The 16072-nt window shown below is 43.8% G+C and overlaps 1 protein-coding gene across 1 annotated transcript; it reads right to left on the bottom strand.

The window, feature by feature from the left end:
- Nucleotides 1–8784: 8784 nt before the first annotated feature.
- ODC1 (ornithine decarboxylase 1) lies at nucleotides 8785–14693 on the bottom strand. Its single transcript, XM_010185703.1, has 10 exons — nucleotides 14544–14693; nucleotides 14227–14400; nucleotides 13498–13670; nucleotides 13083–13217; nucleotides 12841–12922; nucleotides 12436–12519; nucleotides 10997–11159; nucleotides 10799–10911; nucleotides 10336–10550; nucleotides 8785–9262 (listed from the first exon to the last, which is right to left on the bottom strand). The coding sequence occupies exons 1-10, from the start codon at nucleotides 14643–14645 to the stop codon at nucleotides 9121–9123; spliced, it is 1383 nt and encodes a 460-aa protein (XP_010184005.1). The 5' UTR covers nucleotides 14646–14693; the 3' UTR covers nucleotides 8785–9120.
- Between the last annotated feature and the right edge of the window lie 1379 nt (nucleotides 14694–16072).

Raw genomic sequence — 16072 nt, 5'->3', positions numbered from 1 at the left:
AGTTACAGGATTATCTAAGATCATCAGAGATGATCGCAGAAGTGTTTCTCCGTATTAGTGACCGGGCTGTAAAAATGTTAGTTTACCTATTATTAACCATGAAAAAGAAGGACTCAGGACAAAATAGCTCTGATCATTCACCACACACATCATGTGGGGTTACACTGGCCTGTAAAACTGTTCTCTTCTGCTTATGCATGGCCAGTCTTCCCTGTGCAGCCCTTGTGCCCATCTTTCTGTGCCCTTAGCTCCTCCCTTGATTTAAACTGTCAGGCTATTTACATGGCAGCTGGTACCTGGCTAAATCACATCCAACACCAGCGGTACTCACACAGACTGATGGCAAATAGCTTCACAGCTGCCTAATGCCAGCAGGGAACATTTTGGTCAGCCCATCGACCCTGTGACTAATGCAGGCCAGCAAATCTGCCTCGGTAATTTGTGTACCAGGCTTGTACCTTTGGCCCGAGGCTGAAGACGATGCTAAACATCTGCCCCTGGACTTCTAAGCGTGACGTCAATGCACTTTTGTCTTAAGCCTGGTACCAGCTCAGCTACATCCATCTCTCCCATAGTTAAATTATACTTTATTGCATGGTATTGCTCAGGTCAGAAAAAAAAAATCTCATTAGGCACCAGCAATTCAGCACTTAAAACTCAGTGTAATAAACAGCTTGACCAGGGAAGCTTTTTGTCCCTTTTCACTTTGTGTTTCCTTTTCCCCTTTCTGCCAGTGCAGATACACTCTGGCTCTTGGGAAGCACAGGGGACTGGCAGGTTGGCAGAGGATGGCTGCACATTGTCCCTAGGCATTACTGGGGACACCATTGGGAAGCCAGGCCAGTGGAGATGTACTCTGCCTTGCTGCAGCCCCACTGGCCTCATCTGCCCAAGCAGGATGGTTTCCTTCTCCAGGAGGGGACAACAGTGGGAGAAACTCATGGACTCTCTCAGGGCACACCTCGGGGTGCATCCTCATCTTGGGAGATATCCAAGCCTTGGCTTACACCCAGGCTAAGCCATCCAGCCCTGGTATAGCATGACCTCTACTTTCTGTATGCCTTAAGCACTGTAAGGTGTCTGGCTTCAGCCTCTCTGGGGCCATGGGGCTCTGGTCTGGCCCTGGGAAGGGGATGTGCACAGGAGTGCAGGGACCTGGGTTCATTTGGGCTCATCTCACATGGAGATCCTTAGGGAGCCCTCACTCCACCAGCCCACCTTCATCTTTCAGCAGCTGCAGGGAGTCTCTGCTGAGTCCAGCAAACCCCTGGACTTCGTGGCATTAGGCAGAAGGGTGCCTGGGGCTGCTGGTGACCCATCTGGAGGGACACATCATGGGCAAAGTACGCTGGTGCTGTCTGGTCCAGCATCCTCCCTTCCCACCATCCTCCCCCAGATCAAAAGCTGAAGATTTAAGGAGTTACATTTTCTCTGTAAGCACAGTTTCCCTGTTGGCTCTCCTCAGTGCTAGTAAATTTATTTGCTGATAATAATTTCCTGTTTCCCTCAAAAAATGAAAGGTGGAGGCAGTCACCACAGCCTTGGGAAGCTCCCAGGACTACTGGCCTTGGTCTGCTGAGGAGCGGGTGGCAGCAAACACCAACTCCCAGTTTTGGGATTGAGGAGGGTGCAAGCGCCCTAAAGTGGGCCGCTGCTGCCATCTAGCACTGCCTGTTGCCCGTTTTAATTTATTTCCTGTGCAGGTTACTGGTTTTCTGCACCTTTACTCTTCTGAGACACCAAGGATAAGGTATCTTTTAAGGTTTGGGGTTTGTTTTTTTTTTTGTTCAGCCCACCCTTTCTGAAATTGCTGCAGTAGCTGCTGCAGTACTCGAGGCCAGGACATGCAGCATCTCCGTGGTCAAACCAACTGGGATATGGTGAGGACATGGAGGCTGCTCTCCCCGGCCTCTGCAGCCAGAGGCTCAGATCCAGCTTGCTGGGCTGAATCCTTCCTGCCCTGTTACTGGCATGGGCATCAGATCCAGGAGCTCTCCCCCTGCCCTGCTCAGTCTCCTAAACCTGAAGCTGGGGACAGGCCTCTGTAATGGCTGCAGCTACCAGCTGACCCAAGAGGAGAAGCGAATGGCGGTCCCCAGTCTGAAGGACAGCACATTCAGCTGGAGATGCAGGGAAACTACCCCAGGAAGATGAGATGTCACCTTGTGAGGGTCAGGGCTCCTGAGTCAGGAACCTTCTTCACCCCATGGAGCAAGATATGACTCTTCCCTTTGCTCCAACAACCACACTATGGCTTTGGTTCAGCATCCATTACCACTTCTTACCCTCTTCCCTGTTTTTGAGGCAGGAGTGGGTCCTCTCTCCTCAGGAGCTCCTCAGAGGCAGCTGCCCAGTTTAGATCCATTTTAGGACTGGAGCACAGGCATCTCACCAAGCAGAGCCCCACCAGCGGGAAGACAGCCAAGGAGTTGGTGGTGCTGGCAAAACCTGCTGCTGGACTGAAGGCACTGCGCTGTGGGGCTCAGCCCCACGGCACTGCCAGACCCACTGAGCAACAGGGTGACGACAAGACATTGGAAGGAACTTCAGGAGGTCTCTAGCCCAAGTTCCTGCTCTAAGCAGGATCATCTGCAAGGTCAGTCCATGGTTGCTCAGGACTTTGACCCATCGGGTCTTAAGAGCCTCCAGAGATGGAGTTTGGCCAGCCCCACCAGCAGGCTGGTCCCTTCCTGGCTATCCTCATGGGGAAAGTGTCTCCTTGCTCCCAGCCTGACCCCCTCCAGGTTCCAGCTTGTGTCCATCGTTGCTTAACATCGGCAATCCTGCAAAACAGCTCTATGGAAGATGGCATAAATTAGTTCTATGGACTTAACCCAAAAAAACCGCCCATGACAACAGCAAACCTAAATTAACCCCAAAAGCAACAGAGGAGAATAAAAAAATGTCACAGCATTAACTACTGGAAGAGCCATGCTTCGGACTGGGCTTCAAGCAGGAAGCTGGCAGCTGACAGGACGTTTGAGGTAACAGCCTTAATAAATTAAAGGGGAAAATAAAGCCACTCATTTTGAAGTTCTCTGTGTATTAAAAACCTCCAGTCCTCTGTTTCCCATTGCTGTGAACAGACAGGAAGGGAGCTTTGTTTGCTTGTTTTTCGTTTCGGGTTTTTTTGAACTGTGCAATAGTTTATTACTTTGTACATACTTTTCCCTTGCACTTTTTTATTTGCATTTATTCGCTCTAATAACATCTCGTTCTTGCTGTGGTCTAACATCAGGAGTGTGGGATTAATTTGAAAGCTTTCCATTTCTCTCCTTTCTCCTGACTTCCCTGGCTCTGACAGACAGGTTTTTTAAAATTTTTTTTTGTTTGGTTTTTTTTTTTTGAGTGGAGCTCCATCTTGTGGGCTTTTGCTTGGCTAATTAATCACCACATGGTTCTCTCTGAGAGTAGCTCCCTTGCTCAGAGGAACACCCTTGCTCTCCTTGCAGTCAAGTATCATCACCCACGGGGGATAAAACCCACAAGGAACAAGCAGATGAGTCCTACAGCACCTACTTCGGGGAGTTTGGAGAGTCATCGTCGCAGGGTGCAGGAGGAATTACCCTCCCCCCGCACCCTAAATCAGCAGTCTCTGTGGCAAGTTAGAATTTTTCTTTTGCTTTTCACTTTGTAATGGTTTAATGCAAGTTTTGACTGCAGGAAAGCAGGAGAATGGTTGCTGATAAATATTTATTAAGCTGTTACAGTGAAATGCTCTTGCTGCTGTTGAACTATAGATAACTGCAAATAACTCGAGTTTTTAAGCAGGATTTTTTTAAATTTAGCAACACAATAGATTATTTTCTTCTTGTCCTCACCTCTGTTATCTTACTGAAAACTGTATCCATATTATCCTGTTCAAGTGTTTAAACCCCATTCTTTGCAAGAGTGCCAACCTAGAGCTAGTGTCTTATTCTCCCCAGCTAGTGAGCTCAGTAGCCAAATGTAAAATGGGAATGCTTAAGCCCACTGAATGCCCAAATCCTGTTCTTCTCCCAAAGCAGGGAACTGCATTTTAAGGATGGATGAAATAATACTTGTGATTGCAAAGTACTTTGGGAATCCTTCAAACTAAGCTGCTGCAGTTGCACTTTCTCAGCTCGTATGTGGTGCTTGCTGCCTTATCAAGGGATGTAGCCTGAACCTGCACATCCCCAGCAATGGTAAGGTGTTGGTGGCAACCCAGAGGAGAGCACCGCTCTCTGTGCATCTGAAAGCATCTCTGCCCCTGCTTCTTTCCCTGCATTGCTGCGCAGCCTTGCTGTCTCCTGGCCACTTTCTGGACTGGATCATGGCAGTTGGCTCTGTACCATAAGGGCGGACCGAGCCAATTCATCTGCGAGTGTGAATTGCAGAGAGTATAACTAGAAGGCACTTTTTTTTTCTGTACTGTGGACAAGAATACTGTGGGCAAGACTAGGACTAGCTCCCTGAAATGAGGGAGAGCAAGAGGGTTGGTTTCAGTGCGCTAATGCTCTTGACTTTAGGCAAAGACTAACGGAGGAAAATTGTTGCTGTAGTATAAGCATCAAGACGTATACAAATAAGGACCTTCTATTAGTTGGACGGTAGTGATATTTGCAAGACAACATGGACACACACAAAACTGCAGTGTGCTTCCCTGAGGGAGCTCCCTTCATTGGCCAGTGCTCAAGCATTTGTCTGGTGGCTTCTCCTCACTGAAATGGAGTGCATTCACAGGGCCACCAGAGCTTGTGCCCAAAGTGCTCACCTTTGCATTAGCCCTCAGACTCGTACCACAGAGGGCACCATCCTGGTGGCTGTACCCCTGGAGCACTCACAGGGAGCCTTCCAGAAGGGGCACTGCTGTGATTTAGTGGCCTAAGCACCTCCTGTATGCAGAGGGCTATGAAATCAGCTGAAGAGCAATGGCAAAGCTTGCAAAAATGTAAGTCCCAGGCCCATATGTGCTGCCTCTTCTCAATGTATTTTCAGGATAGTCAAATACAGTGTTTAAACTACCTAAAGACAAATTTGAATTGGAGGCATTTGTGATATGGGTACTGGAACCGAGACCATAGACACTGAGACACCAACTGCCTTCAAACTGTAAAGGAAGTCAGGCACTGCACATCAAAACCAGGGACACTTCTCTAAAGCAAATTCCTCTCACTTCTTTTGGCACTGATCAGTGTTTATTTCAAGAGAAAATTAAAAATAATTATTATTATTGCAATGATTACATTTTTACAATTGTTACTTTTTGACAATTGAATAACATATTTGTCTAAGTTCATCTTGTAATACTTGTGGATAATGATTTTTTTGTGTGTGTGGAAGAGGGCTGGTTTTGATCTGGAAAGGAAAATCTTTCCATTTCAGTCTCACTGCAATTTGTTGCTGTCTTTACCTGTAAAATAACTCTTTAAATGATAGTACTTGCTGGGATGAGACCCGTGAGATGACAAAGCTCTACCTCTAGGTTTGTTCCCAGACAAAGCCTTGCTCCTGTAGGAGGAGCTGTGCAGTCCCTGCTCAGCACTGCTCCAGGCTCTGGGTCTGTCTGCTGGTGCCAGCAGGGCAGCAGGCTTGCCTCTGCTAAGGGGATTCATGCACTGACACCGTCTGCAAGGCCTCTGTTGTAGCCTATTAATTAGCAACTTAAAAATTAAATTGAGAGTTAGACGCTAATGCAGTAACAGAAAGGCAGTCGGCCCCACAGAAGGCTCTGCCACCGGTAACTCCTCTCCTGGTCCCTGACTTCCTCAGTCTGCTCTCTCTGTTCCAGTATTCCTCACACTCACTAACACATTCCCACCTTTGATTTTCCATCTAATGTATTTTAGAGGACGAGTGTTTCTCAGCCTTTTTTTAATTTTGATATATGAAACTACATTTGTGCCAAACAATGTCAGCTGAACTCCAGTACAAGCCATGTACAGCCAGAGGTGGACTTATGGAAGGCCTCAGCAAGACTCGTTTCAGACTTCAAGCCACTTCAACACTCAAGATAAAGGAAGGGAAATGTCTTGGTATGTGCCTCAGATATTACTCTCTTTTTCCAAGAGCGATCTCAAAAGAACAGGCACCACCATCACCAGTGCCAGAGGAATGATCACCAGGGCCATCAGAATTAGGAATGCCAGAGTCTCTGCAAACATTACAGCAAAGTCCATGTGTCCACAGGGAGACAGAGAGAGCACCATACAGAGCACGGTTAGCAAGAGACTGAAAGTCACAGGCTATTCTTGGCTCTAACTTTGACATTTGTGGAGCTAATTATACAAGACAGATGCTGCTGATCTCAGTTTTTCTGACATGCAGCTCCTCCCTCCCTTCCCTATCAGACAAGCTTGCTCCAGGGATGAATAATTAAGATGCGCAGTTAGAACAAGTTAATTTGTTCAACAAGTGGCAAAACAGAGCAAAGACTTTGATGGCCCCACACAGGGGAAGGGAGGTCACAGAATCACAGAATGTTAGGGATTGGAAGGGACCTCAAAAGATCATCCAGTCCAATCCCCCCGCCGGAGCAGGAACACCTAGATGAGGTTACACAGGAAGGCGTCCAGGCAGGTTTGGAATGTCTCCAGAGAAGGAGACTCCACAACCTCTCTGGGCAGCCTGTTCCAGTGCTCTGTCACCCTCACTGAGAAGAAGTTTCTTCTCAACTTTAAGCGGAACCTCCTGTGTTCCAGTTTGTGTCCGTTACCCCTTGTCCTATCATTGTTTGTCACCGAGAAGAGCCTGGCTCCATCCTCGTGACACTCACCCTTTAAATATTTATAAACATGAATGAGGTCTCCCCTCAGTCTCCTCTTCTGCAAACTAAAGAGACCCAGCCCCCTCAGCCGCTCCTCATAAGGGAGATGCTCCACTCCTTTGATCATCTTTGTAGCCCTACACTGGACTCTCTCCAGCAGTTCCCTGTCCTTCTTGAACTGAGGGGCCCAGAACTGGACGCAATATTCCAGATGTGGTTTCTACCAGGGCAGAGTAGAGGGGGAGGAGAACCTCTCTCGACCCACTAACCACTCCCCTCCTGATACACCCCAGGATGCCATTGGCCTTCTTGGCCACAAGGGCACAGGTCAGTCTAAACCATAGCAGTTCACTGCTTTGTCAGATCTTTGCTGTCCTACATGGTGCTCCAGCTTACACCAGGAAACGTGCTTTTCCAGTTTGGATGGTAAAGAATCCCCACAGTCAGGAGGGCCAGACTTATCATGTGACTGATTCCTGTCTCTTGGGGTATTTTAAAATCATTTTAAGAGGTGGAAATAGACCACTAAGATTTTACAGAAGCCAGGATTAGGGCAGCTGCATGAAGGATATATACTCGGAATCCCAAAGCCCAGAACATCTGCTCAGCATAATCTAACTTAAAACAAGAAACTTGTGTCTTGCTTAAAAACATACCACTGTTACTGTAAAGATTTATTACTCCCACAAGCATTGTAAGCCAGCTAGCAAAACCCATTGGTTTTTGTTACATAGGAGACACTCAAGATGATTTAACAGATCTTTTTAAGCACTTGATACTGTCTTTAGAAATGGCTTACAAAGCACCAGCTGAGGCTACAACATACCTGCCATGGAAAAGGAAGGTAAAAAAACTGAGGTCAGCTACATCTCTTTTGGGGAGCACCATAAATTAATCAAAATACTTATCAGCGTGCTGCCACTGAGAGAGACAGTGGCCTCCAGAGAGAAACAGACGTAATGTTTGGGGGTGGGTTTGAGACATAAACCAGCAAAATTGCTACAACCACCAATCAAAATTAAGAGACAGGCTGCCAAATTCCTCTCAGGAAAGCTTACTCATTAGCTTCCACAAGTGATTGCCTTTAAACTACCTGCTGGAGATGGTCTGTACTGGCTGCAAGCAGAAGAAGCCAGACTGTGCCACCTGCCTACCAGGGTGAGAGAACAGGCTCTGGCAAGAGCTGCTACTGCAGATATCACACAGGGTCTCCCTGCAGCCACCCACCCTTCTGGCTCAACCATCCCTGGCTTCCGAACAGGCAGGTTTGAAGGCAGCTGCATTTCCTTTAGACAAATGCAGGCTTTCCAGGAATACTGTGTCTGCATACCTGTTAGGTTCTTTTCCACAGCTCAAATGCACTCACAGGGCAAGATTTAGATGTGAAATTGTTGCAGTATTAACATTGGGTTACCATTCATTACTTTTGCTTTCACGCTAAGAATCATTAAATTTCCGTATGAATTGGGAGAAGCTAAAAGAAACCCTGGTTTGGATGCAGGTAGTTTGATTAAGGCTATTGCTCCACTATGGACTGAAGTTTGCATGAGTGTAGTTCAGTAGCCAAACAGCTGACTGCTATATGCATGAGAATGAAGGCAAGAGCTATTTCAATTGCAAGCCTGAAACCAGGAGTGAAGCAAATGGATTTTTAAAAGATAACCAGGAATGAGTACTATTTGTTCAGCTAGTAAGGAGTGTAGTCTCAGCTGAAAGCACAGAATGGAGGTTAAACACTGTCTTTCACAGCTGCTTATAAGGAAAGAGATTTATTTCTTGTCTTGCTAGAGCCACTGTTTCCATCAGCAATACTAACCTTTGCATGACCCTTTACATTTTAACACTCTAGGTTAGCTAAAACTTCTCATACTTACTCAATACAATGAAGTTTTCCTCTTTACACATCAGGCATTTGCTGTGGGATGCCTGCAGTACCAGATCTTCTGACAAATTGAACAGATCCAGATCTGGACCAATTAGTTTGTCGGAAGCATTTTGCTATTTCAGTGCAACAGGTGGCAGCAAACTAGCATGAGATTAACCAAACACAGAACCAGTTATTTCAATATACTTTATTTTAAAACAGGTAGGTCACAAAACACTAAGCTTAGCCCATTCTGCCATACACAAGCTACAAATACTTGTTTGACAGTTGAGGGTCAGTCTTTAGTAGCATACATGAAAAGTGAATAAAAATCCATATAAAACAATATTCAAATAGTTTCCATAGGAACACAGATAATTGTGACCCTTCTCCTAGTCATTTTTGTTGCATTTTTGCCAAACCTAAACTTTAAAAAAACCACTTAAAAATTCTAGCAAGAATTAAGTTAATGGTCCCCCAAATGCCCTAAATTTAATTACTAACCTTGCAGTTAAGTACTAAATATTACCTATACATTAATACTAGCTGAAGCACAAGTTGCTGGATATTCAATTCCGCTTTCCCAGGCACAAGAGAGTGGCAGGCTAGCAACATCCTGCTCCTCCACTTCAGCTAGGAACCCTTGCTCCTTGATCTGCTGCATTAGTTGCCTAGAGAGAAAAAGGAGAAAAGAAAAGCAACAGTCATACGAGTTTTTCACTATGATGTGTCAAAAATAGGATAAGTACTTTCCAGACAACACCACAGGGGGCAAGGGAGAAGGAAATCTAAGCGGAATTTGTGCAGGTCACTTGCAGTTGGCTAGGATTTAGGGCAAGTGCCAATACCCAGCTAGTTTCACCATTTCTGCATAGGATCTCAATCTGCAAAGATGCACCTATACACCTGTAGCCACATCTGTAAACCACATGCTAAACAGATTTAATGACCTGGTGTTCAATAGTTCAGATTTTCAGACCTGTAACAATGACTATCCCTTATCCCACCCCCTCACATTCCTAGGTAAAGTGAATCAAGTAAAAACATGGACGACAGACTAGGAACATAAACAAGATGGTTCTCATTGGTAAGCTAACTCCTTCCATACTTAGACAGGAGCTGTACTGAAAAACAAGCTCAGAAGAACTTCAGTTGACTGAGTTTTTAAACTTAGCTCCCTACATGCAAGGTAAGAAGTTATGCTACTGCATGGCTCCTCATATTACTAGCTTTCAGACATCTGTAGTCAACCTGTCCCTCATCTTTCAGAGTTATCTAGCCACAGATTTAGCTGTACACCTTTATACATGCAGATTACATTCCAAAAAGCTTGTGTGTGCTGGAAACATCTGCACCATAACTTCATTGATACATCTCCCTCAGATAAGGGTGAGCTTGTATCACAGAATTTTCCTGGCAGAAAATGCAGGTCATGTAGAGGCTGAAAGAGCTGTAGCCTGGATGATTGTTATGTCTGCATAACTGAGCTCAGTACTCCTTTAAAAGTACACTTCTCCTGGAAGTGAGGACACCAGAGAAAAGAGCAATTGGTAGCATTAGGATTGTCTTAAGCCCACAGCAAAAACCTTCATGGGCATTGCCTTCTTCCACACCACAAGGAGGTTTTACAAAAGCTACGGCATCAAGACTATGTCCCTGTTTGTTCAGGGGCAGACAACTGACATAAGCTAGTCACTACAGTCACCTGTATCAAAAGCACTGATAGATCAAGATAATCACTAACCATGCCGGTCTTGAGATCACATAGTGTATTGTTGGCCTCTGGAATCCATTGAAAGTAGAAGCTGCTGCAACAGTATAGGCACCCATGTTCTCAAACAGGATCCAGTCACCAACTTGCAACTCTGGCATGTTACAACGCTCAACAATACGATCTAGGCCATCACACGTCGGTCCCCATATGCTGCAGGAATAGCAGCTGTCATCTGGTTTAGACCGCTAAAGAAGAGTTGAGTATAATTAATCAAAACAGAGTGTCCAGAAGTAATATCATAATTGGTACATTCCACCTCTCAGGGAAGAGGAGGAGGAGCTGCTTCTGCATCCTCCTCCACCCTTGGCTTTGAATTAATTCCACTGCATGCTTCATAAGTCAAATGCCAAATTCTGGCAAGTGACTGCTGTGGTGAGGATTCTCCTACATCCACGATACACAACTAGTATGTGATACTTCTGGAAGAGCATACCTTCTGCAGAACTGGTTTAACATGTGCATGATCATACAAGATGCAATTGAATGATCCATAGACTCCATCATTCACATAATACATTAGAGTTTTGTCATTTGCATCATCTTCATCTGCAGGAAACAGAAATATCAGTGAGAGAATGCTTGGAAACAAACAGAGTTGGCAATAAGCAAAACTAGATCTAGATTCACCTACCATCAGAACCTGTTTGCTCCTTTAATACAATTTTTTTTGCAATGATGTTAACTGCCAGTGTGAATGCTGATGCAACATAGTATCTTCCCGGCTCTGCAATAATATTTATTCCAGAATCCAAAGGAAAATATTTATCCAGTGCTGGGTTGATAACGCTTGTGATCTAGGGAAGAATCAGTTACCAATGTTAGTACTTCAGCAGTTACCTGGGTGCTATTTTAGAAGTCTGACTTCTCAGACTTTCACACTCACAATGATATACTGGTCAAGTATAATATTTGTATATTGTAATCTCTATTGACTGCTTTTGCTTTATTTTCCTATTCAAAGTTTTGCTTGGGATTAATTTTGTATAAAGCAACAAAAGCAGACATCACTTGCAGCCTAAAAATTTAAGTGACCAAATGGCTAATTACACTCTCCTAGACTCACTAAACTGGCATTAATGCCCTGCAAGTACACACACTCCAACTTTAGTTTCTAGGCCACATGTAGTTCTGCAGATCACACAATGTCCCCCAGCTTACTGCAACCTAAATAAGTCACCTCACGGGACCTTAAGAACACAGAAGGCTTTGTCATCACCTTTGAAATACCGTTGCCTTCAGGAACAGTTTGGGTTGTTTGGTTTTTTTACAAGTTCTCAATTTATCACTGATTACTAAGCTGCCTCCAACTGCAACATGACAGCATTACACCATGGAGCCCAATGACATCATTTGCTCTTGTAATTCTTGTAAGCCAATACTACTCTAGGAGAAGCAACCTTCATTAAGAGATATTACAAAAGTGAGGCAACATTAGCAGCAGAAAACTCACTTTATGTAACTTATTTGCTGTCTCCTTATGTAAATATGTTAGTATCATTTAACATCAGTTTAGACTGCCAGGTGCTCTGACAACACTGCTGTAAATGGAAGACCTATTGATACGCAGCCACCTTGTCTCTTTTGAAAGCAGAACTATTTCTGTGTCAAAGCAGACTAGAGAGCTTATAAATTAAAAATTATCCAAAAGCTAGTTCTAAACCAATTAGATGCTGATTCAGTTTGCTGTATCAATGTTCATGCCACCCAGATGGACAGTATGGGTTCAGGACTACCTCTTCACCCCATTTGGAAGCACTGCCAATCCAGATGGCCTGAAGTACAGCATCAACTAGAAGAAGTCTATGCCAGTAAAAATCAAGCCTGCACTTAAAACCTGCTTTACAAGTTTGGTATCTCTGCATGTTTATGCAGTCATTTAGCTATGTATCTACTGGGTTCATCTAATTTTCAGTTTTCACATTAATTCCCCTCTTTTTCTCCAAATTCAATTTTTAACCAAGCAGACAAATTCTTACAAATGTGCCTGCATACCAACAGAAGAGCAAAATTTTGTTTAATCCAGATCAACATTCAAAGACTCCAAAATCCAAGTTCTTAGCAAAGCTATACCTCTTCAAATTTAAGTTTGACATCTTCAGAGCCAGGGAAGCCACCACCAATATCAAGCAGATACATATTGAAGCCAAGTTCAGCCTAAAACGAGATTAATGGCAAAACTGTCAAGAAAGCAGTTATTCATTTAACATTTTAGCTTAAAAAGCAATGTAAAGTCATTTATTTAGTACTTGGAACAGAGCTAACTCATTGTGTTCAAGTAGTAGTCACTTGAGTTTAAGCTGCTGATTTTAGTGCATCTGTAGAGGAGTTTTGCAGAACTGATCAGAGTAACCACAACCTCAAAAATTCCAACATGAAACTAGTGACTTAGCTAGCTTTTAGTCCCATAACAATTTTACATTTGATTCAGTTTTGCCACAACAGTTTAGTAGTAGCTCTAGAGGAAGCAGGACTTACCCCCATATCAAACACACAGCGGGCATCAGAAATGGCTTGAACAAAGGTCTCTGGATCTGTACATCCACTTCCAACATGGAAACTAGGAAGAGATCCAAAATATCAGTTGCTCTTCAGTAAATTAGTCAGGAAGTTTATTATACAAAACTCAAGTCACAATATACAAAGGCATCTCTACCGTCAGGTAGACCATTTAAAGAAATCTTATTTAATATGACTGTATTTTGATATTATCAACTCACCTAACTCCAATGATGGCAAGGTTAAGTTCCTTTGCACGCTCCAGAAGAAGCCTGCTAGTCTTGAGTGTAGCTCCAAATTTAACACTCAAACGACAAACTGCTTTGGAGTCATCAGTTGTAATGCGCAAAACTAACCTAGAAATAGGAAAAATAAGGGTTTAAGTTCCAGTATAAAGGACATCACTATCAGGCAGCTACGACCTTCAAATGAGACTAAGCTTAAACATACAAGCTTTCGTCTGTCTCCCGCTAATGTGTCAGTACACCACACAGGATTAGATTTCACAGAGTAAGTTTATTTTCTCATAGTTTTGCAGCCTATCTTAACTAACGAAGAACAAGTTTCACATAACAGAAGATGTTTCCATAACTTGGGAACCCAAGCAAGAATTACAGAACAATTGGTATAACTTACTTGGCTTTTGCATGGGCCCTTGCAATTTTCATTAGTTCTACTTCACTATCAAATGTCATCATCTGTACACCACTGCTGGCAGCATGTTTGATTTGAGATACTTGTTTGCAGGGATTTGCATATATTATTCGCTCAGGAGGTACGCCAATGCTCTGTACCAGCTGTATTTCAGTCTGAAGAAAACAGATTGCACCTGTGAAGGTCATTTCTAGATAGATAATCCAAACAATCAGTACAACAAAGTGACAGTGCTTAGTTACGCTTAGTTTTATATGAAGCTTCACATCTTGTGAAGCTGAACATATACTCCAAGGCCAACTGTATCCTGTGCTGCATCAAAAGAAGCATGGCCAGCAGGCAGAGGGAAGTGATTCTGCCCCTGCTCTGCTCTCATAAGACCCCAGCTGGAGTACTCCATCCAACAGTACTCCAAGTACTGTTCTGGGGCCCCCAACACATGAAGGACATGGATTTAGACTAGATATTAGGAAGAAATTCTTTACTATGAGGGTGGAGAGACACTGGCACAGGTTGCCCAGGGAAGTGGTGGATGCCCCCTCCCTGGAAGCATTCAAGGCCAGGTTGGACAGGGCTTTGAGCAACCTGGTCTGGTGGGAGGTGTCCTTGTGCATGGCAGGGGGGTTAGAAATAGATTATCTTTAAAGTCTCTTCCAACCTAAATCATTCTGTGATTCTATACTAACATCACAGATCAGAACAAGATCTTACCTTACTGGCACAATCAAATCCTGCACCAAGAACAGCGAGCGTCTTCACTACAGCTTTGCTGTCGTTACATTTTACGGCATAGAATGGAGTTACCCGAGGAAGGGCTTTATGCCACCGCATGTGCTTCTTCACAACATCCCCGAGGTCAGCAACATAGAAGGCATCTTTATCATCCTAGAGCAAATACATCTTAAAGTTACAAACAATGGGTAACAGGATAAGCCTAGGGGTCAGCATGTGAGGAGGAGATTGCCTTGTTCCATTAGATTATAAATTTGTTGTGTCACAAAATGCAGTGATTTTCCTATCATACTTACAGAAGATGACACTTCATTTATTTTTTGGTCAAGGATGTCCTTAGCAGTAAAGCCTTCTTCAAGGAAGGTGAATTCAAATTCTTCATCGCTGAAGCTACTCATGATTTCCAAGATTTCAGGTTTCCGTGAAAGGACTTAAGTACAAACTGTTGATATAAAAAACCCCAAACATTCATTACTTCATTTAAATTCATCAAATATCTACCAGACAATTATACAGTCCCTCAAGAACTAGAACTACAGAGCAAAAGCTGCACTTTGCCATTCAAGTTCATGGAAAAGTATATGGGTCATTCTTTTACTAGGCAGTCCAAATGGAGAATGACAGTCTGCTTCATTAAGCTGTTAACACAAGCAGAAGTGTGTGCTACCTTTTAAAGACCTCAGCATTGCAAGTAGCTCACAGGGAAGATACAGTTTCACAGAAGCAGGTCCATCCCCCTCTGCCTTCTCTCAGCACTTTTTACACTCAATCTAGTCATTGATTTGGACCAAAGATCATCCACACTCTAAATTATTCACTAATCTTCAGTTACATCGCTGTTCCCTCAATTTTCAAAAAGGCTTTTTATAATAACACGAAAAAATAATGTATATTTTATAGCTGTTATAGATTAACAAGGTTTTAGAACCAACAGAATAATTTCATATGCTGTGTATACTAAACTGCATTAAACCTCATCTACTGAATGGCTTTGAAAAGTCAAAGATTACACAACTTCATTTCAGCATTCAGAAACATATGGCACCTGAACTGCCAAGAACTACTTTGCATCTTTTGATCATTTCTCACTTATCAGAGACAAACCAGATTTGAGATTCAAACTAGATTAAGCTTTAATGAAATAAACCACAGCAATCCACCAAGCCTCATTTCCCTCCTGCTCTCATTCACATACAGTGTTAATTCTCCCCAAAGCTGGATTAAAGTCTTCTCTTAAAAGCCTATTTGAAAGGACCAGCAAATTAAACACTTCTCAGGAAGCTATTTGTTACTAAAGAGAACCTGCATCTTATTGCAGGATGATTTCAACACAATGTTGCAGCCTTGCAAAAGGCAGTTCAGGGACTTCTAGCTGTGGTAAGGGTTCTTCCCTTAGAAAGAATTTAGTTTATCCTTCCCTCTGCACAGAGCCGCACTTTTCTTAGTAACCTCCAAAAGTGGAATTACTTTTGCATTTCTATTTTATTGCACAATTTTAACTACAGTGTAATTACAGAGAACACAGCGCACGGTCACATTGGTGCAAATCGTAACCTCCTGGTGTATATTTCTATTTGGATGGTCCACGACGGGTCTGCAGCTTCTCTGAAGAAAGGCAGTTTGTGCTCATTCAGAAGTTGTTCTCCAGAACGTTCCCCTATCCAGCAGCTGTATTTAGACACAGCTGAGTCATGCCTGCAGGTTATGGGCTCAAATACCAAAGCCACGTCCAGAAAGGCTGCCCAGGCGCTCCCAACCCGCGTTAGCCGATGCCTGCTGGCTGCCCTGCGTCCCCCCAGCGGAGCGGCCGCCCGACTGGGCTCGG

The sequence above is a fragment of the Mesitornis unicolor genome, unplaced genomic scaffold, assembly GCF_000695765.1.
Source record: "Mesitornis unicolor isolate BGI_N332 unplaced genomic scaffold, ASM69576v1 scaffold41245, whole genome shotgun sequence".
Lineage (NCBI taxonomy): Eukaryota > Metazoa > Chordata > Aves > Mesitornithiformes > Mesitornithidae > Mesitornis > Mesitornis unicolor.
The sequence above is the reverse complement of the archived record's forward strand: the minus strand, read 5'-3'. Positions and strand labels throughout refer to the sequence as shown.

Coding starts and splice junctions, on each gene's coding strand:
- ODC1 (XM_010185703.1), bottom strand. CDS start 14,645: ATGAGTAGCTTCAGCGATGAAGAATTTGAATTCACCTTCCTTGAAGAA. Junction 13,218..13,497: donor AGGGCCCATGCAAAAGCCAA/GTAAGTTATACC, acceptor TCCTATTTCTAG/GTTAGTTTTGCGCATTACAA. Junction 9,263..10,335: donor GTGATCTCAAGACCGGCATG/GTTAGTGATTAT, acceptor TTTTCTCTCTAG/GCAACTAATGCAGCAGATCA.